This window comes from Vanessa tameamea, chromosome 7, assembly GCF_037043105.1.
Source record: "Vanessa tameamea isolate UH-Manoa-2023 chromosome 7, ilVanTame1 primary haplotype, whole genome shotgun sequence".
Lineage (NCBI taxonomy): Eukaryota > Metazoa > Arthropoda > Insecta > Lepidoptera > Nymphalidae > Vanessa > Vanessa tameamea.
In genome coordinates, this window is record NC_087315.1 from 6,210,227 (window position 1) to 6,236,326 (window position 26,100).

Below are 26,100 nucleotides of genomic sequence, written 5' to 3' on the forward strand. Positions count from 1 at the left end.
ACTTCATGCTATGAATATGGACGCCTCTTTAGAGTTAGTCAACTATTATGAAAAACAATATAATAAGTCTTATACAAAGCCGTGGTCAATTATTCCTCTATTAAAACATGAAAATGACATTACATCTTATTAAAGTCAATGGTAACAGTAAGTGTAGTTGATCACAGCTTTTAACTTTAAAATACATACTTTTAAGGGACCTTCAATTCCAGTTAGCTAGTTCTATTTATTGTAGTGAATATTGCTATTGGATGGATTATCACATAGATTTTTGCAAGACCAAATCATACTTTTTTACAATTTTACCTTTGTAGGGTAAAAATTAATTTGTTTATATAAAATGAAAAATATCATAAAAATGTATAGCATATCACAGTACAGAAAGCAAAGATCAAATGTGTAATTCATCCAAGATAGTAAATTATTACAATATATTTTGTTGAATATTGTAATGAACTTCTGTCAAATAAAGTAGATTTTGTGCTCATACAATTTTAAGAAGCAGCATTTGGAAATAAGTGAAGAAGCAATTTTAATACAAAATGTAACCGTGACTCAAAGTTCATGGAAAGCCAAACTGTACTTTAGTAGTAATACTTTAAACTTAACATGATAATTCTTAATCAGGTTGGTTTCCACTGGAATTCATTTTGAAATGTGTAAAATGGGAAAACATAACATTTTTATGTTATTGAAAATAAAAGGAATTTAAAACATTACGATAGATCTTTCATTTTACTATCTATTATGAACGAGTCTTCCGTGTTAAATGAAAGTTTATTATTCCAAATTACAGTTCTGCATGTCGTATTCGTCATCATCGTTCGTCATTTCCATTTATATTTATGGCAAATTATAAGCAATAACTATTCTAAAAAGATTTAATAGCAAATAACTTACCTCTGCGCGAAAGAAGTTCTTGTGGTACCTAGTTGTTTTATTGTTATTTTGTCGTAAATAGTTAAATACTTAAAAAATATCTGCACATTACAACTTATACCTTCTTCTTCCTTTATATAATATTTTAATTTTAAATATAAAAATAAATAGAAAACTTGTTAAAATTATATATTACTTGTACAAGTTATACATTATCAATTTTCAATTATTAATTCCGATCGCAGATTTTCTATAGAGTTACCAGTGTATGAAATTAACTCCCGGGAAAACAAATTAATATTTTATGGATTTACAAATTATGTTATAGTATGTAATGAAATTAAAAACACTTAGTAAATCATTAATTATTTAAAAAATGTTTATTTCAAATACGAAGATAATGCAGTTTAAGAACGCCTAATTATAACTTTTGTATGTAGGTTCTCTTTGAAAACTTAATGTGAAGCTCCGTGAAATCTGAATTGGAAAAAAAAGTTATACTCTTTTTATTCAATCTGAATTGACTCTGTTTTTACGTGACTAATAATAGTGAATAAAATTATTTATACATAAGATTACACTACATAGCCAAAATCAAAACCAAATTTAGATTTTTTATTTGATTATTTTTTCCCGGTAGGCATATGACTTCACTCCACCTGACGGTAAGTGGTAGTAGAGTCCAAACGTAAACGGCCAGTACAATCAGAAAGAATGAACTGCACTAGCCGCCCACGCCGTGCCGGACCGCAAGATGCTTTTTTACGCCTCCTTTCAAAGAACCCAGGTTATAAGAGGAGGAGAACACGTATCCACCAGGATAATTTAAGATAATTCAATTTTTCAGCGGTGTGACAAAGAAAAGAGTTGCCAAATTGATGTCACAGTTAGGTTAGGTTAGAGCCAAGGGCAGAGAAAGGAGCAGTAGGAATTACTAGGAATTACAGAAAATAATTCCTTAGAGCACTTACCGTAATACAGACATACAGTCGGTAAAAAGCGTTCAGTGATGCTCTCGCTGGACACAATTGTAAAGGTTTAAAGGTGTTTGTGACATTTGCATCACCAATAATGTGGACCGTACGTCGTTGCAACCGATCAAAAGCCACCATTATTTAGTGAAGTACTTGTGAAGTCATCCCAAAGGTCGTACAACAGTAGCAGTTGTTGTGGCATGAAAAAATGCCGCACTTTGTTCAGGACCATAAGTTTCCGTGAGGCTGTTTTATTCTTGTTCCTTGGATTAAGGTCGCATTAACACTGGAGACTCCACTGCACACTTCTTCAGGACTAGTTGGTTTTCCATCAGGACCGCTAGTTTTCTGTACGGCAAGTGATTGCAGCTAACGTTACCTGATTTTAATGTCAGGTATTGTGTGGCGATTACAGAAATGTATGTAAATAGTTTTGTCAAAAGATCGGCTTTCTCCTTCGGTCTGTGAGCTGGTGATCCATCCGAATATCAGAGCGGTGGCAGTGAAGGTTAGTCGATTTTTTAACAGACTTTGAAAGACGCCTTTGTAAGGTAATGGTTAATCTGAACAATGCTTTGTGTATCCGTGCTTACGAGTATGCATGTGTTCCTTCAGAATTTGGATTCTTTGTTGTAGGTTGCTTTCAGTAAATCAATGTGCGAAGCTCTCCTAACGCCGGCTGCGTTAGGAGAGCTTCGCACATTAATCCACGCGCGAAATTACGCCTTCTTCGATGACCCAGCATCGGAATTACCCCTACTGATAAGATCTGAGTTATGAATGTGGTACTCCATGCCCAACAGGGTCTCACCAGCAATAGTAGCGGCGCTAGTTGTCGGATAAACACAAAATAATCGCGCATACCGTTCCAATCTGCCAACTTATAGTGCCACATGCAACGTGTGCCTACTACTGGAGGCAGCAGTTTTGTCTGTGGCACTTTGGTAGATATCAGGAAGTGATTCGAAGAACAAAAAGAATCTGAACCTTAATCTGATATTCTACTGCCAGAGAATCTTAACTCTTAGATCCTGGTGGGCTGATCAACCAGATAGGTCAAGTCATGCGTGATGGTCAGTTTTGGAGTAGTTCAACTATGATTTATAATGAGCATTGATATACCCCGAAAACACCAATGCCGCGTTAGTAAACGTCTTGTGCGCAACATTTGCCATCCGAATAAGATGGTCAAACAGTCAGCTTGTTGGAGACAAGCTGACTGTTTCGTGTCGTTCAATCGGTAAGGACAAACAGTCAGCTTGTCTCAAAGTCAACATTTTAGGATCTGAAGAGGCACACGTAGACTCGACTCTGACGAACCAAGCCCACATGTACCACCAAGATGGAGAATGAGGGGTCCTCCAAACAACGCAATCATCTTGACAACAAACATTCGTCAACAGCTTTTGCTTTAAAGGACTCTCAAAGCATGTAGCCGAAATAGCTGAGGCAACAGGTATCGACAGTTCGGAGTATTTGTGTCTCCGTAAGAGATAACATCCGGGCGGTCACAAGATGACGGTGAACAGCATTGAGGTTATCGTGGAGTCCACGGATGGTAGCAAACTCAACAGCATATTATTTGTGAAGGAGGTGTGCACCGCTGAACGGCTGTTCTTTCTTACAATATGCGCTACCATGATTGCTATACGAAGAACACAATGCCAAAATGCAATATTTTGAGAATCTGGTTTAGCATCAATTGTTGTTATAAAAATATATTTATTCGCTTTTTAATTTTGTAAACAATAGGTTACTTGATTTTACACACAATATATCCCAATCAGTTAATTTTCTTTTCTTTTTTCTATACATAATATGTAAATCTGACAATATAATATTATATTTATATATTTAGAAGAATCCTTGATCCACACAACTGGCTAGAACTAAAAAAAGAAAAAAAATGAAAGGGCACTTATCTGAATTAAAGCACCATTAATTTTTATTTTTGGGCTAAGAGTTCGGACAGTAGGCGCGACTGATCATTTTTAAAAGTGTTTGTTGTGTTTTATTTGGATTTGTAAGTATGACTTGCTGGTTTATTTATATCAAGATAAATATGAAGATTATTTTTGGTTAATTAGTAAATAGTTTTAAGTAAATTAAATTCTGTTTTTTTAAAAACTATTTATCTTTTGGTATTTCTGCAGCATCGTCACGCAACATGGTAAATTTCAAGAGTTCATTCTGAGCGCTCGCTTTTGTTTTATACTGTGAGCAAATAGTATTGCTATGCTATTTGGTATTATCCTATATGGCGTTTTTATGCGTCGCGTCTATGTTATCTATTGGTCTTAGGATTAAGACTAACATAATGGTTATGGAGTATAGAGGTAAGAAAGTATTTGTATGCAAAAAGTGTACCTCAAACAGTATGAAATGTAGATGGAACACAAGTGCTTTAGCTACTTACATTGGGATCAGAGTAATGTATGTGATGTTGTCCAATATTTATTTTATTTTTTATTTTTATGTGTCATTTATTGACACAAAATGGTAACAATTGGTACAAGTATGTACCATATTTAACTCATATATTAATATATTTTAAAATTTACATAAAATAAAAATAAAAAAAAATAGTAAAAACAATTTGAGAGATTTAAAAATAAGTTCATTTTAATGATTTAGATTAGACTTAGAACATCGTAAAACTGTCTTAGTGTTATAGTATTCCAAGCTCTACTTACGCACTCAAACTAAAAAGAATATATTTTAGCTCTACAAATTTATTAATTATTGAACTTCTATTTAGAATATAAAATTAAACTTAGTTAAATTTGTAGTACTTATTTTAAAATATTATAAAATATAATTTCATAATTCGTGTATCATGCACAAGATGGCAGCAACTTTTTTCTCTCTCACACACGTACTGTAATGTATAACTTTTGTTCCGTTCTTTGACTTCTTTGTGATAGAGGCTTTAGTGAATAGCGATTGGCCAGTCTACAACACGACGGTCTTTGGACAGGTATCGTACTTGCCTTACCGGTTGAACGACACGAAACGATCGAACGAACGTCACTATTTAATTTAATTTTTAAAGCGATTAAACTAGGCACTACAACCCTCTAAATCGTGAAAGCAATGTATTGTGTATTTTATTTATTTTTGTAAGTTTTAAAGTGTTCAGTGAAGTTTTACAAGGAGTCTGTTTTTGTTGCAATAACATGTTTATTTACTAAGTTTTTGTTGGACTTCATCGTTGTTTCTTGATTGTTGAGGTACGTATGGGAAATTTATTAATATAGGTAATTATGTTTTAATATCGTTTTGTTCAAATATGTATGAATAAACTAGCTGAAAAAGTGAACTGAAGCGTGTAAAGTAGGTAATTTTGTAAAAATATCTGAAAATACTCAATTCGAATATAATATTGTCTCGTCAATCTGCACGTAATGAATGAAAACATGGATGGATTATATTAAAAGTCAACATCATCATGTATTTTATCCTTCTTCTACTCTAAGGTATACATATATTATTAATCTAAGTACTTAGCTATTGTTTTACTTGGACTATAATTAAAATTATATGCATAATCGAAAACCAGTTATGTATACCTATCGTTATAATGTTTAAATATTTCCTTGACTGTATAAATTGACAGATTTTTGTGTATTTTTATAAATCAAAACAAAGATAAAAGTCGGCATTTTACAGAAATGTGTTTGCAAACTCTGCCGTCAAGTAAAAACTAGTTGCACATATATTATTGCAAAACATTTTTATTGTTACCTTTCAAGTTCTAAATACAGCACATTTTATAATATAGTAGGTATATTTAAGCTAACGCAATCGTCTTATAAATCCAACGGCGCGATACGTTAACATATTACAATAAACGTTTAGTTATCCCGTCACATTTTTCGTATTAAAGAATAATCATACCAAACATGACTTAAAAAATTGTTAAAGCCTAAAATCAAAAAATCTTTATTCAATATAGAAGCTAAAAAGTTATTTAAATTTTGCCAAAAAAACTCTATCATCGGTTCGGAAAGAAACACCTGATAAAACCGGCAAAAGAAATTCAGCGAATTTTTTATTTTATTTAACAACTGTTATTCTCGGAGCAATTATTTTTATTTATATTTGTAAGCCTGAAGGCGTTTTATTCCCAAAGTGTTTTATCATCTAAGAAGTCATTCGTTTTGTAATGTATACTTTAAGATTTATAGGTAAAAATTCAGTTTTTTTTTTAATTTGAATATGTATAGTGAATATGAATAGTGTGTACTTACATAACAATTTTAGCAACATCTTTAGAATCCTCTTGGGAACATATATCACATTACCCTATATAGGTATTATGCTGAGATGCGTGGGGTCCAGGTTTTTGCGCAAGTAACCCTTCTCTGCACAGACTCATATCACTTATGATGATCAACAACAGCGCTTATTAAATTTCCAATAATCGTCGCCAAAGCTGTGTTTTGAAGAATCAATCAATATAAATTAAATTATTACTTTGCACTATTTTTTTTTATTTTTGTTAAATACCAATTTAATTTAAATATAAAGACATTTTGATGTTCCGATATGTTTTAATATTGTAGCGATAAATCAAATAGATTTAAAAGATATAAAAAAAACAAAGTTAGAAAGTTCAGAGGCCTCAATATGGTTGTCACAATACGCCGTCGCTTATTTTGCCTACATGGTCCTGCATGAATAAAATATCCTACCTTGTAAAAATATTTTTCACTGACGATTCATTAGCTATCTAATAGGTTACTTTCATGGTGTAAGTATAAAGTACCAACCGAACGTGACTCTAACATTAAGAAGATGTTACTTTAACGTGACAAATCACGGCTAATTTATTTTTCATTCACACGCTTTTAATAGAAAATCTTAAATTTTATACATGTAACAATGTTGTAAAAAATTACACTGTAATAAAATATTAAAAACAAATGTTACAAGTGTTTTTAAACTTTCTTTTGTAACCAATATGGTACGTGATATACGAATCGCATAGAAACAAGAATGATACTTGAGACTGACTTTGCTTAGATACATTAGAAAAAATCTTCTTTAAATAAAAATGTAATCCTTAATTCTGTAAACAATAATAATAAATTTAAGTTTAATTTAATTACGTACTTTACCTGTATAAAAATGCGAAGCAATAATATGAGACACCTCGAACACACAGCGTCCTACCGTTACGCAATGGTTCCTAGCATGCGGTGTTTATATAGGTGTATGTATGTTTAGGCAGAGAAGAACGAGAATCAAGTACATGATATATAAATTTATTATGTACGTTAGCAAAACAAATATATACAAATTACCGTTGCAAGTACACCGATCGAGTAGGTATATAATTGAATAAGGTCAATATTTTTATAACTTAATAATTGATATAATATTTAACAAATATGTACTAATGAGAGAATTATTGACCCGAGCGATATCGTAACTCATAAATTCACACATCAGAATTTTAATGGAAAGTACCGTTTTTTCACATTATTATTTTGGAAGAGCTTACAAAAGCAAAATTTGCTTTATACGATCAAACAAAACTTATATAACAACAATATAACACTTTATTTCGTACATTGAAATCAGAAAAGGTAGTAACTTTCTTTTAGTGTAGACGCAACGTTAAACTGAGAGTAGATAACCTACCTAACTCTGTAAAGATATTTACAAAAAATAAATTTCACACTCCGATGGTCGACACCATCGTAAAATGTTTAAAAACTTATGACATTACATATTTCATATCACTTTGTCATTTCACGATCCAATTCTGCATCAAGTTTTAAGTTTGTTCTTACAGAACAGCTTCACAGATCGTTATCAAGTCAGCAAGAAAAATAGTAATCTATCATCCCGAACCATGAACTCAACCAGTTGGAATGAAACTGCAACAAAAACATGTATAAGCATGGCGATGGGCGATCAAGTATAACAACATAGTTGAAACCATTTCCTTCTATAGTAACATTTATATTGTTAACTCCTAGAAATCGATAAGAAATAAATGCCAAGGAGCGTTATAATCGTTTCGTAATTGCACTAACCAAAGTTATAAAATTAGTAACAGTTTAATTAGGTACTTCTGATTTCTTTCCATTGGTTGAAACCTTTTCTTAAGGGCACATTTTACTAGTACGCACCTAACAAAAAAATGTAAAACAAAATTTATCTATGAATTCAATTTATACAAAAATAAATGTACTTTTGGTAGTACATTATTATTTTATTATTTATAATCTGTTTTAATAAAATCATAGTTATACATTTCAAATATATAAATTATAAGTATATTTATTAAAAACTAAATTTTACTTCACTGAGTAGATTAGTCCAGTATATTAATAAATCTAAATATTCGGCCATGCAACGTATTAAAAATCTTAGCCTTTAAAAACTTAAAGATTATTTTGTTACAACGTTGATAAACAAAAAGAAATTGGTGTATATATAAATAAATAAATTATCAATTTATATCTTTTTTTATTTCATACCTCGAACGCAGATGTCTTGGTTTGCAGTATTTATTTATTACTATAAGTATTATTTACATGGAATACTACAATTTATTAAATACAAATCATAATTAAAAACTCCTTTCTTCACAATTTATTTTTATTTTTATAAATTTATGTAACACGTAAGTGTAAGTAAATTGTAAAAATAATATTTGCCACTAATAATCACGTATTTGAGCATTGTAAATAATATAAGATTTAGATGATATAAATAATAGCTTGATTATATCACCCACATCAATTATTTGATTTTAATAGAAGCATAAGACAACAGATTTATGAATTATTCTCTTATTCTCTCAAAAATGTTTGCACTTGTTTTTGATTGAGAAAGTAAGATTGATTGAATGTACTGTTTTTTTATTTGCTGATAAACAGTTATAAGGATCAAGATATGGCTAACGTCTACCTTATAGAGGATCTAGTCATAAATATGGGAAGAACGTTCACCAATATTATGATTCAGTCACAGTAATGCGATGACGCATACTAATGTTGGAAAAAACTTAGGTATAGATAATTCTTTAACAATGGATCTATATAGATATTAGTTAATATTCATTCAAAAATATGTCTTTTGCATATAACATGAAATGTTTAGCTAAAAGAAATCGTCCAGAATAATGAGTGATATGTATATTAATGTATTTACATAAATTATTAAATATATATACATAAATTGGTATATATGAAAGAGCTTATTTAAAATGATACACTTGTTTAGAATGTTAGGGCGTGCGAAATTTTGATTTTAATGGGAGACAAAAAATATTTTATATCATTTAATCTAGCCGTCTAAACCCCTTCTATAAGGAATGACACAAGAAACACTTTGAGAATTTAAAGATCGCATTACTTATTTATGTAAGTACTAGGAACTCACAATAACAATTAAAATAAAAATTACCTTGGAAGTAACTTTTTAATTTCTTTGAGATTTCATTTATGTTGAATTAATATAATTCTGCTTGTTACTACATTTAGCGGTTAGTGGTCGTGCTGTAGCTTGCTCCGTCTGTCATCTTCGAGCTATGTTGCAAGGAGTATCCGCTACCTGTCATTACTAACTGTCGCTATAAAACCATCGTGCTTCCCGTGTCAAGTTAGAACCGTTAACAGTGGGAACAAAGACCTTTATTGCGGGTCTGTATCAAATACTTTTATTTACAGAGAATCCGTATAATAAATAAGAAAAAAATATATTATTATGTGATTGAGAGATGTGCTGTAATATGATAGTAATTGAATATAATAAAATATTATGCTTCTGCTTTCTGATTTTGTATATTAAATATTTACATAATAATAGATGACTTAGAAAACATTATCACAAGCATAAAAATATTTGTCTTTTATAAGTACAGTTACTTGTGCTGTGACTTGTGGCTATACTTATTGCAATGACAATGTAGGAGATGTAATTAACATAATCATTATACTTCTCATCATGATCGTGATCACGTATGAAGGTTATGTGATGTAGAACTAAACATGGTAACTTAGAACAACAACAAAAACGACAGAAGTAATGCCAACATCATGAAAGTAAAAAAAAAAGTAAGGAATTCAAAATATGTAGATTGCAAATTAGATTTCCTTTTTTTAATATTATTTCTTTTGAAATTGGGAAAGAAATGACCTTGATCAAAACAGACTTATTATATATACACAGACTTTGGAAGTAGATATAAAAATGCAATGTAAAATACAAAATATGCTCTAGGTTGTTTAAGATCTTATCTATGAGAGGAATCGGGGCGCGTGTAACTATTTAACTAACAGTACGTAAAATCGTTTATACTTATTCCTGATCAAGTCACTGTGTACATGCGCCTTTATGTCAAATGTTAATATACTTATAATAATCATTTAATTGTCCCAATGAATCCCATTTGTGTATAACTTGCGAATTGGCCGTAATAACATAACTACTAACAAGAAGCAGACTTTATTGAATTTGCCTTATATCTTTTTACAACTCATCTGTTACACTGGTTTTAAGTCATCAATTGAAATAGTAGCATTAAATGTATAATTCGGATTTAATGCTTTCCTTGGTCAGCGTCACTTAAATATGTGGTTTACGAGTAAATAATTATACTAGTATTGCTTAGGCTATTATGTATGCAACGCAGCAAACAGTATGAGCCCGGACGTTGCCCTCGTCGCCCTCACTCCCACTGGCCTATCGTAATATATAATATGAATGAAATACATATAGTTTATAAGAGACAGTGCCTTTTTTCGTCGAATTTTAATTAGATTTATGTTTACGAATTTAAAATGTATAATATAATGTCGAATTATTCTTTAATTTCCATTAAAACGTATGTTTTGCATAATTTTATGTTAATACCAATTAGTCTTATAAATTGCACAAATATGTGTTACTTATACGTATAAAACTTGCAGCGTTGATTGCAACATTTGATTTTAATTTGATACATGCGTGCAATGTTCAGATGCAGAGTGAAATTCACATAATATTGAAATCAGTCGTCAATTTCACCTGTTCTTGATAATTGTGGCAAGCTCTATTGTTTCAAATTATGTGAAAGCAATTGGGTCTCAGTTGTTATATAATATTCATTGACTTATGTCATTTCATGGCTATAAAACTTCAAAATCTATATGATATTCACAGTATAATATACTCATATAAAACCCTGCATGTCTATCGATTTCGTCGTTTTCAGAAAGTTTTTTAACATAAACACCAGTGCCTTTCATAACCAAACTATATAGAGCTCTCTTTCTTTTTTACTAATCGTTCTAATTTACAATTTTCAAATGATATATTTAATAGAAAAATTATTATTAAAATTGCTTAGAATCTTTTACGCAATCCCACGAGTTTTGTTGCGTGTCGTTTCATACCTACAGATAAACTGAGATCATTGCATTTTGTTTAAGCGATTAAAAGATGTTACATATGGTGATGCAATCTTTTAGTCATGATTTATATATATAGATATATATAATACTTCTTTTAAAGCTGAACCAAATGTTTAGAAATGAAAAAAATATAAATAAGACATATTTTGATTGTTATGTCGAAGCCGTCATTATGTAAACAAATTCTATAAATGTACAAATTGTATTAAATATTTAAAAAATATAATTTCTGGAAGATAAAAATATTGAAATAAATCTACTAATGTAGATGTGTTGCAAGTTTTATTTATTGAAACATATAATATTCTTGAAAATCACGATGTTATGCTACCAATTAGTGAAGGCACGCTAAAACGACTTTTTAATTATTTTAAAAATATATTTAATCGTCTATTGCAACCACGATTCGTATCCACGATGAAGCCTAGCTACCTCACGTATGCTGGACAGTTATAATAAATAATATTCGATACAATGTCTGACCCAAAAATAGAGGTTATGATAATGAAGCTTATAAAATAGTACATATCGATATGGTTAAGTATGTTTGTATATTAGGCCAATGCCTGCCATAACCTTTAATAATCTCCAATAAAGGAATATCGAGGAACTATGTATGAGAATGATAGAATAACTTTGAAATAACTTGCACCTGGTTAAAGAGAAAGCCCAAATGTATTTTTACTATAGATATACCTTATTTTAAAAGAGTAAAAGTTATTTAGCGAAGTACCGTCTCGATATACAAAATAAAAAACCAGCGTTATCTGTTAAAGATTATAATTCAACAAGAGCCTTTTAAACAAAATCAATAAATGGATCTATAGATAGTCAACTGGTCTGTTCCGTTATTTCTACAAATCGGCACGCATACTAACATATTTTCAATGCACTCAGACTACGGTCCACACAGAAATGTCGCCCTTCTATATTTATCTCGACAGGTGAATGTTCTGTAAGAACACCTAAAAGATAAGTCGTTTCAATATTGCTTTCATAATTTGTGCCCGATGCAGACAGTCGTTAGCAGCGACTGTTTTTTTTTTTTTAATAAGTGATGAATACAATCAGGCTTGACACTAAGTCAGTACATAGATTTCCATTATCACGTAATATGAAGTAGACATATCGGGAATAGAAAAATTTAATAAATTTGTATATTTGTCTGTTTCCCCGTAAAAAAAATACATTAGAATATGACCTGCTTCTGTTTGTGCGCAAACACAGGTGGATTCTCTTTTCCTTCATTCTTTTAATCTGATCATCCTTTAGGTCAGACATATTTTTACTAACACGTCTACAACCTTTTGTTGTTCTGTTGCAATATATAAGCAATAATAATTAAATAACTTAAAAAACTAAGCTATCTATTTAAAACCAGAAATAACATTAAAATAATCAATAATATTAATATAGTATTAAATAATAATAGGTATATAACGAAAATGTCAACATACACGATGGTATAAATAAATTTACAAAAAATTCTAAATGCTCTTATAAAGATTTATATAAATGAACGACAGGATATATTTTTTTTGCTTAGATATGAATAAAGCTTTATTATTTAAATTCTAATACTAAATTTGGCAAAGTTTGTGAACCAGTTGGGACTGATAAAAAAAGAATATAATATTACAAGTCGAAATGGCCCAGTAATTAGAATACAAGAATCGTAACTGAAGATTGAGAGTTCGAACTCGGACAAGCACTGCTAAATGTTCATTTTTATAAATTCATCGCGCACTCAGCGTTGAAACAAAACATTGTAAGGAAATTTGTATGGGAAGGATGATGATCTGTCACGTGTGTATCCACCAAGCCGGATTGGAGCAGGGAAGTGGGGTAAACTCCAAACAGTCTCCTCAAAAATGAAACCATAGAGCCGGGTAAAGATAGAGATCTTCGCCCGGCTGTGAGACACAATTAAACATAGATAACAGAATAAGTAAGGTACCAACAAGTATATTGTTAGTATCGAGACACTATAGTACTACAAAAGAGAAAGCGAATTTAACTGCACTTTGCATTAACTTACGATAAGTTATTTATATACTTTTAAGTTATCTGATGGTTCGGCTAAAAAATGCAAACACGCAACTTACGTAAACAGAGGAAGCTATTTGTTGATTGAGCCATGATTACAATATATAGTTATAAAAAATAAATACTATATTTTTTAACTAGAAAACTAAGAATCCGGACGAGGATTTTCTTCTTTGATTTTATTGGATAAATATTTATCCTTAAAATAAGATTGAACATGATATTTAAAAAAAAGCTACAAAGGAAGATGACCAGATAGATTTTAACCATTTTTATAAAAAAAGTTTTTGTAATAAAACTCATGAAAATATCATCACGTGTCTTGCCATAGACACGTAGTTTTTTTTATTCCAAATTATCATAGCTTAGTTTACAAATATTCAGGTAATTCTCCTTCTTTTTTAATGTCGTCTATAAAGAATTTAGTCTTTTGTATAGTTGTGCATTTGTAGGATTCTTACCGCGAGTATATTAAAAAAATGACACAGTAGCCAAAATTTTACAATTTAAAGCTAAACTCTTAGAAATGAATTTTTAAAACACTCACGGCCATAGAAGTAGGTACATTTTGTTGTTCATAACTGTATAATGATTATTAATTTTAATGAAGCTATGGCCTTGTAACAGGTATTCGGAGAGAGGTAGCGTAATCAAGGTGACAAACTAGAAAACAATGCATGTGGGCAACACATGTTTTACTATGGAAACTTTACTTAAAGGCCATTACGCACTACTCAATATGTAATGGTACATATCATTTGGATTGTGGCCAAAGAAATAGGGAAACAGACAATTTAAACAGAGCTTAGCTCTATTATCGTTTGTAAATGCATAAATATTAGCAAGCAATCATTTGTTTATCGAGGCTTGTCATAAATAATTAAAGTAATGCTGTACTGAGTACTTGGAATGCAAGTATATAAAACTTATTCATACATATAATGATCTTCTAATAATACGCACAAGTTAATTAAGTATCGTATCGTTGAGTTAATAAAAAGTATCGTATGACGTATCATATAAAACATAATTTAAACCAAATATATAAAATGACTGCTGACTTGAGACAATTATTAGAAAAAATAAATATCTTATATCTGTATAGGTAGGTACTTACTATTCACGTTTAGCGTTATAATGTTTACCATTCATTAATCATTGGTGCGTAAAGACCTTTAAGTATATAATTGTCTGAATATGTAAATACAGTTTTCATAATTATAAAGTTATGTCACTACATATTATATACATCTAACTCTATCTATATGTATTTGGAAACTCTGGTCCTTGATTTATAATTGTTATTGAAATATCCTTATATTGACGAAAATCTTCGCATTATTATACATATTTGAATATTATAATATAATATAAATATTTGTAAACGATGCTATTTTCAAATCGCATTTAATTTAGCTAAATAAATAAGATTTTCACAAAAACATATGAATTATAAAATGAAAATAAGATATTTTATTTATTGTAATTATCAACAACAATAACATTATATTATTTTTTTATATTGATGCCACGACCTTCCCCGTTTAGCTTCTTGTCCTTCAGAGCGTTAGTGAACATTTTCGGCGATAGAACATCACCCTGTCTCACTCCGCGGCGTAGATGGTTCAGTCTGTTGGGTATGTACCAGGATGGTCATCGTTGCGACTTCAAAAATACATCTCATCACTTCGATGTATCGTCAATCGACTTGGTATCCTTGCAAGGAGTCCAAGTCGAGTCGACTTTCAGAACAGACCAGGTTTCGACAGTATCAAAGGCTAGATTATATTATACAATATAGATTGTATTGTATATAGATATAGAAATATATTGTTCTTTTAATTTTATATCATATTTTATTAAAATATTTCGTATAAAATAAATAATAAAAAATGATAATTCAATTTTATGTACCAAAATTAAAAGATACCCATATAATTCTAGAATGGAAAAAGTTCTCAAAGGGAGAGTAGACTAGCCCAGCATTATATAATTATCTACCCATAATACATATTTCTTTGAGTGAATTATTCATACAAAGAAAAAATGTAAGTTATGTTCTATACAACTTTGCAATCATTATGTTATATAGACGTAGAATATTATGTTTTAATACAATAATATTTGATGATGAAATACGACCCTGTTACATTTTCATTATTTGTTTATATTATTAACATTTCAATAGACTTGTGGTTTTTAGTCGGTCTTATGTATAGGAAATAAATTCTTAACGAGACCAGTGTGCGTGACGGAAGACGTAATCCAGTAAAAACTACATCGTTCTACATCAGCAGTGTCTACAATTCAGTTACTATTGTCCGCGATCTTCACACTTCGTTAACGAACTCAATGTCGGTACAAAGAGTAAATATAAACGAATTGTAAGCAAAACGTATTAAAGGAAAGTAAAATAATATATCTATATTTAATTATTTATCTTTAAAAAATAGCTATCTCAACTCATCATTTAAAAAAAAATATCGAAATAAACAGCATACTCTCTAACTCGTTTATTATTTTATTTTTATCTTTAAAAGTTTTTGTATTATTATTTCCTTTTCATTTATTCTATATATGATTTATTTTTAATTTAATTTATTATTTAATAACATGCATGTTCTGTTTAAATATTTTTAAATTAATTTACGAACGTTTTGGCAATACTTGTAATACATTTGGACATATTAGTACTGAAATTACGGATATTGAGATGAAAATGCATGAAATGGAATTCAAATCAAATTTCTCTTATTAATAAACATTTTCATGCAGGCAATTATGTATTCACCGTCCACTGTTTCCGACAATGTCAGTTAATCTAATAGATTACTAATACTACAAATTGTCGGTTATTAAAACAAAACGGTAACCGAATCCTATTCCTCAATTAAATTTTGGTAAAATACTTAAATGGTAACATTTTTCTTCTATCTTGGACCATAATATAATATAGGTACTTTTATTATAGGAACTTAAACTATTAGTTGATCAATAATAATAATTAACTTTTAATAAATGTCACAGAAACAGTCGCTTGTCCGAGTAAACATTAATTCGAAATTTATTATATTATATATACATATATTTGAGGTACCTATATTTTTCTATTCTATTAAAAACTTCTCCGATTTTGCAAAAAAATACAATAAATTTTACCGTAAAATTTTGTACGATAAAAACTATGACTAGGTACGACTCGTTGCAGTTTGTTTTATGAATAATCTATTGTTTAATCTGTAGCATTGCCTTCGACTTTTAATAAATATTTTTATATTATTTATATGGACAATACTCTAGTATTTTTTATTTATTATTAAATTATCAACAATTTATAATAGAGCGGCAATAAATCAAAAACGAGCTTCAAACATTTGCCCTTCTTGATTATTATTTAATATTACTAACGGAAATATTAAAAAAATATTGTAGTAGCTTAGTTTTTTGCTTACATTGTAGGTAATAGGTATTGCCATTTACTTGTCCTAGATATCCAAGTTACTATGTTGAGTAAGAATTGATACATCCTGTCATATAACGCATATAATTTGCATGTATAAATAAGTAGTTGTCAGATGCTACTTATTATTAATTTATGTTTTAAAATATACGTTTTTTTTATCTTATCTCCAAAATAAATAACACCAAATAATATTTTAGCAAAATAATAATGATTTCAATGATGAATTGCAGAAAAATAGAATACTAGTTGAAATCGCGCCTTCGACCGCATATAATTCAGTTTGTTACATCATTACATAGTATAAAACAAAGTCGTTTACCGCTGTCTGTCCCTGTGGATGCTTAGATCTTTAAAATTACACAAGGGATTTTGATGCGGTAAATAGATAGATTGATTGAAGAGGAGGTTTATATATATAATACATGCACAATATAGTAGAACAACACTGATAATATTAGAGGTTTTTGAGATGATGTCGTAAATAAACACACTTTTTGCGCTTATATTGCAAAATCTGGCTGAACCCAACGAGAAAGATCAATAATGTAGTACTGTACACCTGTAATATTGTACAACTTAAAAAGGTCTTCAAAAAAGCTTGCAATGGTATATGTCTATCTCTCAGGGATAACCCACAATAACCATTTTTTATCCTTTACTTTTTACGAGAAATAATTGCTTATTTTCGATGCGATTTTAAGCAATAATCCTTATCCAATTAATTGCGTTAAATACATTGTGCATTTAATATAGATCAATATGGCCCTTTACAGAATGTAATTTATATGAATATTTTCAGAGATATTACAAATTTATAACGCATGGACATAGCGGTTTGTATTGTCTAATTACTGAAAAACTGTGAACGTTGTAAGACATTCTGTAGTATATTTATAGTATCAGCTTTGCACTCATACGAAGCCGGGGCGGGTTTCTAGTATTTATATAAAAGATAGAAAATATTTTCAAAAAGTTAGATCCCACGGCACGCACTGCTAAATTTTGGAGGTTTGTTGACTATTATTTTATTGACTAGTGACTTTTCGCTGCTGTTAACTTATTTTTAACATAAAATCCATTATAGTTAACTTATTTTTTTAAATTATAGAAATATTTATACTTGTATTATATTGTACTTTGTTTTAGATTTATTAATTTTTATTAATATAGGTACAAATCGTAATACATAGTATTTATGTATAACGGACCCTTTAGTCAGAGCACGCGAATAACGCAACTCGGTATCACTTTTTCCTCAAATACCATTATAATATATAGTCTATGTTATTTCTGCTTATATAAGCTTTCTGATGGTGAAAGAGTTATTAAATGCGTTCAGTAGTTTTAGACTTTATTGGTTACAAATAAACAAATATTTTCTTTTTCAACCTTGCAAATTTTCGGGATAACAAATACCATCTTTATTAAACACTATTAGGCAGAAAGGCACATCGCTGCCTTGTTCTGTGAAAAACACCTGGATATAATGTATTTGCTGTTCTATGTATCTCAGTTTCATTCAAATCCGTTTAGTCGTTCTGGCGTGATTGATTAAGAAATATTCATTCATCCAAACTTTCACATATGTGAATGGTATAAAACAAAGTCGCTTTATGTCTCTGTCTGTATCTTTGCCAACTACTTCTAAATAACTTAACGGATTTTGATGATCAGTAATAAAAAAGAACGATAAACGAGGAAGGAGGTTTTATAAATAAAGTTACAAAATATGTTGTACTAAATGTCTACCTTTGACGGATATTTAATGGTAAAAAAAACTTTTATATGCTTACATTAGGTTTATGCTAGCTTAACCTTAGGAGATACATCCAAACAATTTATTAGAAAATCGTAGGTATTAAAAAAGTTTACAAAAAAGTTCCCGACCACATACTTATTATTATTTTCTTCCATTACAGATTAGCAAAAAATAAATGGCTGAAATCTTTATTCAAATATATTGTCATTTGTATTTTTTAAGAATACCTTCAATACTATCACAAGACAAAAGCACATTTACATGTAAGCAGTTCTTGTTTATTTTCATTTTTTTTTAAAAAGATTATCTGTACATATTAACTTTAAGACGGTTCTTTTGTGGATACTATGAATAGATGGATAAATTCTCGTAAAATTAAAATTAAATTACGACTCCCACAACGTAGTTCAAAATAACAATTAAATATTAATAAAATGAATAACAGAAAAAGTTGAATCACTAACTAGCTAACTAGTGAAAGTAAAAAAGAGGTAGGTGAGATCTTTGATTACAAGGCTTCAAGATAAAACAGGAAGGCTGCACGCCAAGAGTAACTACGGATAGATATTCAATACAAATATATGATGTGAAAGCAGATATGATATTACTCTACTCCATTCCAGGCACTAATTATATAATGCAAATTTTATCACAGTAATAATATTATTATTTAAATCACGTTCATATATTTTTATTAAAAATGTATAGGTACATAATATTCTTAGTCCTAATGTTTTAGTTATTTTTAAATTCGTTCTTATAATGCATTTATCATTTAATTCTGATCAATATTTGGCAATAACTATAATTTCCATGCTTCGTTTTTTGTGTCACGTCGAAAAGTTGTAAAAAGAAACGCTAGAGTTATATCTTTAAATTATTTTTTAGTTGCTACGACGCATTCTTTTTGATTAAAACTTCGTAAGTAAAGATATAATTAAACTAGCTGCACGCCACAATTCGTCGAGGTGATATCAGAATTGTATTTACTTCTACTTACCGGGTAAAATCTAAACCAACCAGGGACCCACTCATATAACCACAAAATAATCATCAAAATCGGCCCAATCGTTTAGGGCTTCAGTTACATACACACTTACAGAAGATTTATATGTAGATATATACCTATACTGAACTAAAATATCAACAGTATATTTATTAAGGAAATGCCGCCTGTATTGATTGACAAGTGCTTGTCAAGGCTAGTGCTTATCATTATAATGGCATTTCATTTCACAATATATATTGCATACGAATACCTTATTCCGAACAAAAATACTCCTAATACATATATTTTGATGCAAGCAGATTACAATAAAAAAAATACAAATTAAAGATTAGATACACCAAAGTTCGTGCCTTTGGTGTATCATATCTGTGAAGATACAAATATAACAACAATAATAAAATAATAGATATTTTATTTTCGTTAGCGTACATAATTTTATTATCTCATAAATATTTTGTGTTAATTAATTATTCGAGTACATACATATATATAACTATTTCGTACGTAACGATTGATTGCCTTCATTTTATTTATTTATGTTATTAATATAATCCTTTAAGTAACATAGTTAAAGGCAAATATGTGTGAGTATTTGGTCTGAAATAAACATTTTTTAATTTTACTTTGCGACATTTCATACGTATGAAAAAAAATATTCTCTTTAATTGGTAGGGATGTGTCAACTGGATCCGCTACGATATGTGGTACGATATAATACCATTATGTCATATTGTATATATTTTATTATTTATAAGGATAATTATTATCAAGTTACTTTGTATTTACGTAAGCTGTATATGCGTTTTTAATTCATGTGTTCAGTGGTGAAGTAAAGACACGAAGCAAGCATATTGTTATGAAAATATACCACATATATATCCAATTATAATAAAATAAGCTTTAAATATGTTCTTTAATAATGGTTTGTACAGCGGTAGAGCATATACGGGTGCAGTTAACCAGTCATCGTAAACTTTAGGTTACATTTGATGATCAACCATTTAATAGGCTAAGGTCTCGTTCAAAATACCTTGCACTTAAGTCATATTTAGCGCTATTATACATGCTGGTCTGCAATTATGAGTGCATAGTAATATATTTTAATTACGTACATAATTTCCGCAACAGTTATTTAGCACAGGGCTAATAATCGTAATATTGCGCGTTGTGATCCGTTGATAATTACTGTAACCTACCATGACACATCTGTTTGTATATATTTTTCCGCCTGTATAAAATGCTGCAGATAGACGCTTCCGTGATTTGAATTAATCAATAAAATAAAATGTACATTTTTCTCAACCCGTTGATCGTTCTTTTTATCAATTATTCAATAATAAATAGATAAAGTTTAATAATAAACATAATTTAAAGTGAATCTGGTAAAAAGAAATATGAACCTCAAACCATATAATTTTAAAAACAATTAAATAAGCTAATTACATAAAAATATTCGTTCTCACGTTGTTGTAATGTAAGTAAGTATGATGTCGTCGTTTTGTTATATCGTTGTTATGATAAAAATCTGTTTCTATTGATAGTAAAAGACTATTATATAAAATAGCATCAATCAACAGTTAGTTAAATAATTGTATCATTATACTATTTTTAAAACATGAATACAAGCTAGAAGTTAATCACTTTAAAGAGTAAATTAGTCAAATCGAAGTAAGTTACAAGTTGAAGGTGTTACGTGAAGAAAACTAAACAAGTGATTAAACAAGCAAACAAAGAGCCATAGACCATACGATACCGACCCGCATTGTCTGAGGGCATGGGAAACTTGCAACCTGACTGATTTTTTATGGGAACGTGAACTTGTCATACACATATACTCTGATTACCCCCACAATTATGAGTGTAAATTAGCTTAAACTTACATTTTTATATTTGCCATAGAAAACTTATGTTTGTTATAAAAGTTACTCTAATATTTACATAATATATTTGATGTTGTATGTCAGTCAATTTTCGATTAGTTCTCTCTTGTTTACAAATATATTTTACTTCAATTCTCTTTCAATAGAAATGATTTTTAAATCAACCATTGAATATTTTATCCAAGATTGTTGTATTTGCCGTAAAACTGCTATTTTACAGTCTGTTGCAAGACCAATTCAGGTTAACAGATGCTCTCCGGTTGATTCAGGTTAACATGGTTCCGTTAATTGGTCTCTAAATGTGGATGGCCATTAGATTGATAAAATACTTCACATTCGCACTACAGACTAACGAAAAAATATAAAAACTTTTTTTGTCTTCATTATAAAAATATCAGTAAAATTGAACTCAATTGTAATAAAACATATCATATTTACAACAGAGACTCACAAAAAATTTGAATTACGTTTTTTCGATAGTCATACGTCTCGTATATCCAAAAAATTAACAGAATAATTTAACTAAAAGTACTTTATATTTAACTACATAAGATTAAGAATATCTTCAATAAAATATAAATGAATTTAAAAGAGTATAAACTGATTATAAAAGTAATTTAATTTCGTGTACACAATACGAGGAAAACCAATCGACGATGAGACGATGTAAATATTTCTTTATCTTTTTTATCTTATCGGTCTCTCAAAACAAGTTACAGTGTCAGTTTTTTTCTGTTTGCCTTATTATGTAGATGTTTTCATTTATTTTTTTAATTAACAGTTATTGAGTATTTTCTAATAATGTTATTTTACTTATCTGAATATGAAAATCGCCTCGTAAAAAATATCGTCTTGTCAAGCACAAACAACAGTTCATGGTATTACGTCGCGCCTACTGTAAACTGTGTATATACACTTTATACAGCCAGTTGAACGTTCAGAACCGTTGGCTATGGACGTTACCGCGCTACCTTCTCTAGACCGCGACCTTTGACGAGCAATGTTTCATTTTGCAATCCCACATAGCTACAACATGAAATACCAACTGTCTCTATATTAGAATACAACCTTTGTGCCGCTGTTTTTTAAGATACGATTTGGTATTTTAATTTTTATTTCGCGTAGATAACGTCCTTATGACGTACGTTTGTTTAGTGAAATTGAAGTGATAGGATGCAGTGTAGATAATATTATATTTCTTCGGTTTGCGGTTGTGGTTCGTGTTGAAAGGTACTGTCGCTATATGTATTTAACGTTACATTTCTCCATCTTCTCAATGTGTTCATTTATTAATATGTAAGCAAATGTTAGTAAAAACAAAGGGAATTCTAATAGAAAGGTCAGAGAAACAAGTGAACTAAAACTAATTACTCTTCATTAAATATATTTATAGTACGAAATTATTGATACATATAATATATTGATTTTTGTTTACACGTCGAAATAACTATATACTCTTATTGCTATCAATATAATCTTATTAAGATAAATCGTTTTTCATATAATAAATAGGTTCTGTTTATTTGCTTAAGTTGTTCAATAAAATTTGAGTGTTTATTTTTTATGACTTCAAATCAAAGAATCAAAGCTTATGTTTTTAATAACGATCTAACTGTGTACTTGTAACTTTGTATACAAACAAAAACAGTAAAATGTCAGATAAGATAAAATTTAGTGGATACTTTTAACATAGAATAGTAAAATTCAAACATTGCTACTATAAAAATATCTTATTTAAAATTGAAAATTTACTGAAAATAAGAAATGGAAACAAAACTATACATGACTGATATTTAATAATTAGTTACTTAATAAACTAATTAGTGCTTATGTAAATAATTATTTAATTTATTATATAAGGTACCACGAATCAAAGAACTCCGCTATTCATTAGATTAGCAAAAAACGGGATCAATGGCGTAATTAAAAGCCATTGTCAAAATAATACTACTAACGATTAATTTACACATTCTACACAGTTGTTACACGTTAAATAATAATTGATAGAGCTATTTCTATCAAACCTATTACAAAATATTAATGAAATTATGTAGATAATTAAATAATTGATGTAATTAATCGTATTGTTTAATGTCGGTGAATTGAAAATAAAGTCAATTTATAAACAGCTACTTATATTTTTTCAGATCGCGCAAATGCAGCAACAATGCAGGCTCAAAAAGAATCAAGCAGACCAAAGCGGAGCATGAAAAGGCGCAATTCTAGAAAAAAATCTTTGTCACCGTCAGACTTAAAATTTACTCAAGGGGACACGAAAAGCGAGAACAAATTGAACGGTAAAAGATCATTATCCGAGGGGTCAGTGAAAGTGAGACACAAGAAAAGCAACATACAGAGGACTTTGACCTACCCCATTTCGTGTGCCGATTTCGAAGATGTTTCTATGGACGCAGTGTTTAAGATGAAAGGTGAGCCCGGGCCACCTGAAAGTGACGAATCAAATCTGCCGCCGACTAGTAGTGATAGAGATACAGAGGATGATGTCCGTGTCATGGCTCAACCTTTGCCGCAAAGGCCTCGATGGGATTCGGGAAGCGAAATGGACTCATTGGTCTCCATAGCCGTAAGAAAAGCGTCGGCACGACGACGCCGAACGCCATCTAACCTTGGTAAGTTTTTCTTTGTATTGAATATTTGCATTAAAACGACACGCTCAAATAGGTAGAGGTGGGCATTGTCAACGCTATCCATAGTGTATTGAAGGTATCATATCGTATTCTGTTTTACTTATCTGAAAAAACTCGTGTCGTATGAACCAGTTTCCAGCAGTGCTTAGTCCAGATAAACTGGATTGTAAAATTAGAATGTAGACTAACGAATGAAATAAAACATATTTTTTAATCGATATTTAAACAACAAAATGTGACATTTGTGTTCAGACGTCAAAGTAATTTGAGTAAAGCTCGAGTACTTTAGGTATCTCAATAGATTAAGATCATCTAAATAATTTCATATGCAATAAAACACATATGAATTCAGAGCTTCTTAAACAGGATATAATTACTAAAAATTGTCTTATAATTAAAATATTTTAAATGGAATGGTTGATAATTATTTATAAATTTAAATTCTCAGAATATTTTATCCAATTTCGCAATGTCTTGAACCGCTACAACCGGTCTGAGATTGTCATTTTGCAAAGAAGACCCCAAAAGAAACTAATTATATTAAACATTCACAAATATTTTTTTTTAAAAAACCGTCAATTCAAATGAAAATGCAGCTTCAATGTTAAATTATTTCGACATAAAACTTCGGAAATGTAAAGGTCGTGATTTCTTGCAATATCACCTCTGTTTATAATACAAATATTTATCAAGTGAAGTTAAGCTTTAAATATATAATGTACCGTATATTTAAAGTAGATTATAAATATAATAATGGTTATTGAATTCAGTCTGATACATTTTAGTAATATGATAGTCATTCGTAACTAAACACGTGGTAATTTAGTTGCAGACTTGTGGAAATTATCACCGAGTCAACATTGATTTATTATTTGCACAAACATTCGAATTTGAATTAGTATGAAAATAGTTTGTGTAACCAGTACATAATCACACGTATCTTATAAAAACGTTGCTCAATGTTTTTCTACGATGGATGCAAAGGGACTTATCAGACAGTTATTTGTTATTGTTATATTAATATTATGTTTGAAAATTAACATAGACTACATGAATACAATATTTTGCTGTATAGTTTATGATTAATAACTAATTATGATAAAATATATTGAGATAAACTGTCATATTGTAACATCGTACTGTAATGTATGGACTTCACAAAAACCCATAAAGAAAATTTCTCAAGATTATCTATAGAAAAAGACCAGTTAGTTTAAAAAAATATTTGATCTTTTGTTCCTTTAATAATGATTATAACCTCATCAAAATAATGATTGCAGATATTTTCTATTGAAGGCTTGGTTATAATGCTTATTTAAATACGTTGTTTGGAGGATATAACTTAAATAATGAAAGCTTAAAAAAAGGTGCGGGGCGTCACGGTACTCTTCTAGGTTCAGAACGGAGAGATCACTAGCCACGATAACGATAATTTTTTGTACCTCTGCGGTATTTTGAGTGTCGGTATTAGCCAAAGTAACGCAAATGTGAATTTAGATAAGAACATTGACTAAACGTAACTGATTAGGCATTGTAAATATTTATTTGTTAAACATTATTTTTAAACAATGCTAACAAATTTTAGAGTTGTAAATTTTGTCTCAACATTACAACTGGTACTTTCAATATAAGGACACGACTTAATAACAAATATACAATGTATTATTTCCTATTCGTTAAGAAAATGGTTACTGTGACTATATATGTGAAATATAGAGAAAAGATCTTCAGTTATAAATTATATTTTCGGGTTTTAAAAACCTTTGTGATGTTTGTTTGTAGAATTTCGAAATACAGTTTTTGTGATAATATATTTTTGACATCCTTCACTTAAAAAAATCTTTCTAAATAAATTGAAATAATAATTCCATAAAAATCGTTTTAGAGAAAAACATGGGAAAGATAAACATACTATACTTGTAGATAAAAACATAAACTTTTATTATTACAGATCGAGCGTGAATCTGGAAAGATTAAATAAAAAACCAAGTTACATCTTAAAATATTAGATAACATGTTACTTGGTATATTT

The 26,100-nt window shown here is 29.5% G+C and overlaps 1 protein-coding gene across 2 annotated transcripts in view; it reads left to right on the top strand.

The window, feature by feature from the left end:
* The first annotated feature begins 4,794 nt into the window (after positions 1-4,794).
* Positions 4,795-26,100, top strand: part of LOC113401344 (uncharacterized) — a 59,199-nt gene continuing 37,893 nt past the window's right edge. Inside the window, exons 1-2 of one of the 2 annotated variants that reach the window (XM_026641217.2) lie at positions 4,795-5,083; positions 23,568-24,050. In XM_026641217.2, coding sequence (XP_026497002.2) covers positions 23,588-24,050 — 463 coding nt within the window. In that variant the 5' untranslated portion in view covers positions 4,795-5,083; positions 23,568-23,587. Of the gene's footprint in view, positions 5,084-22,279; positions 22,651-23,567; positions 24,051-26,100 lie in introns of those variants that run through there. The other variant, XM_026641215.2, reaches the window with a different exon arrangement.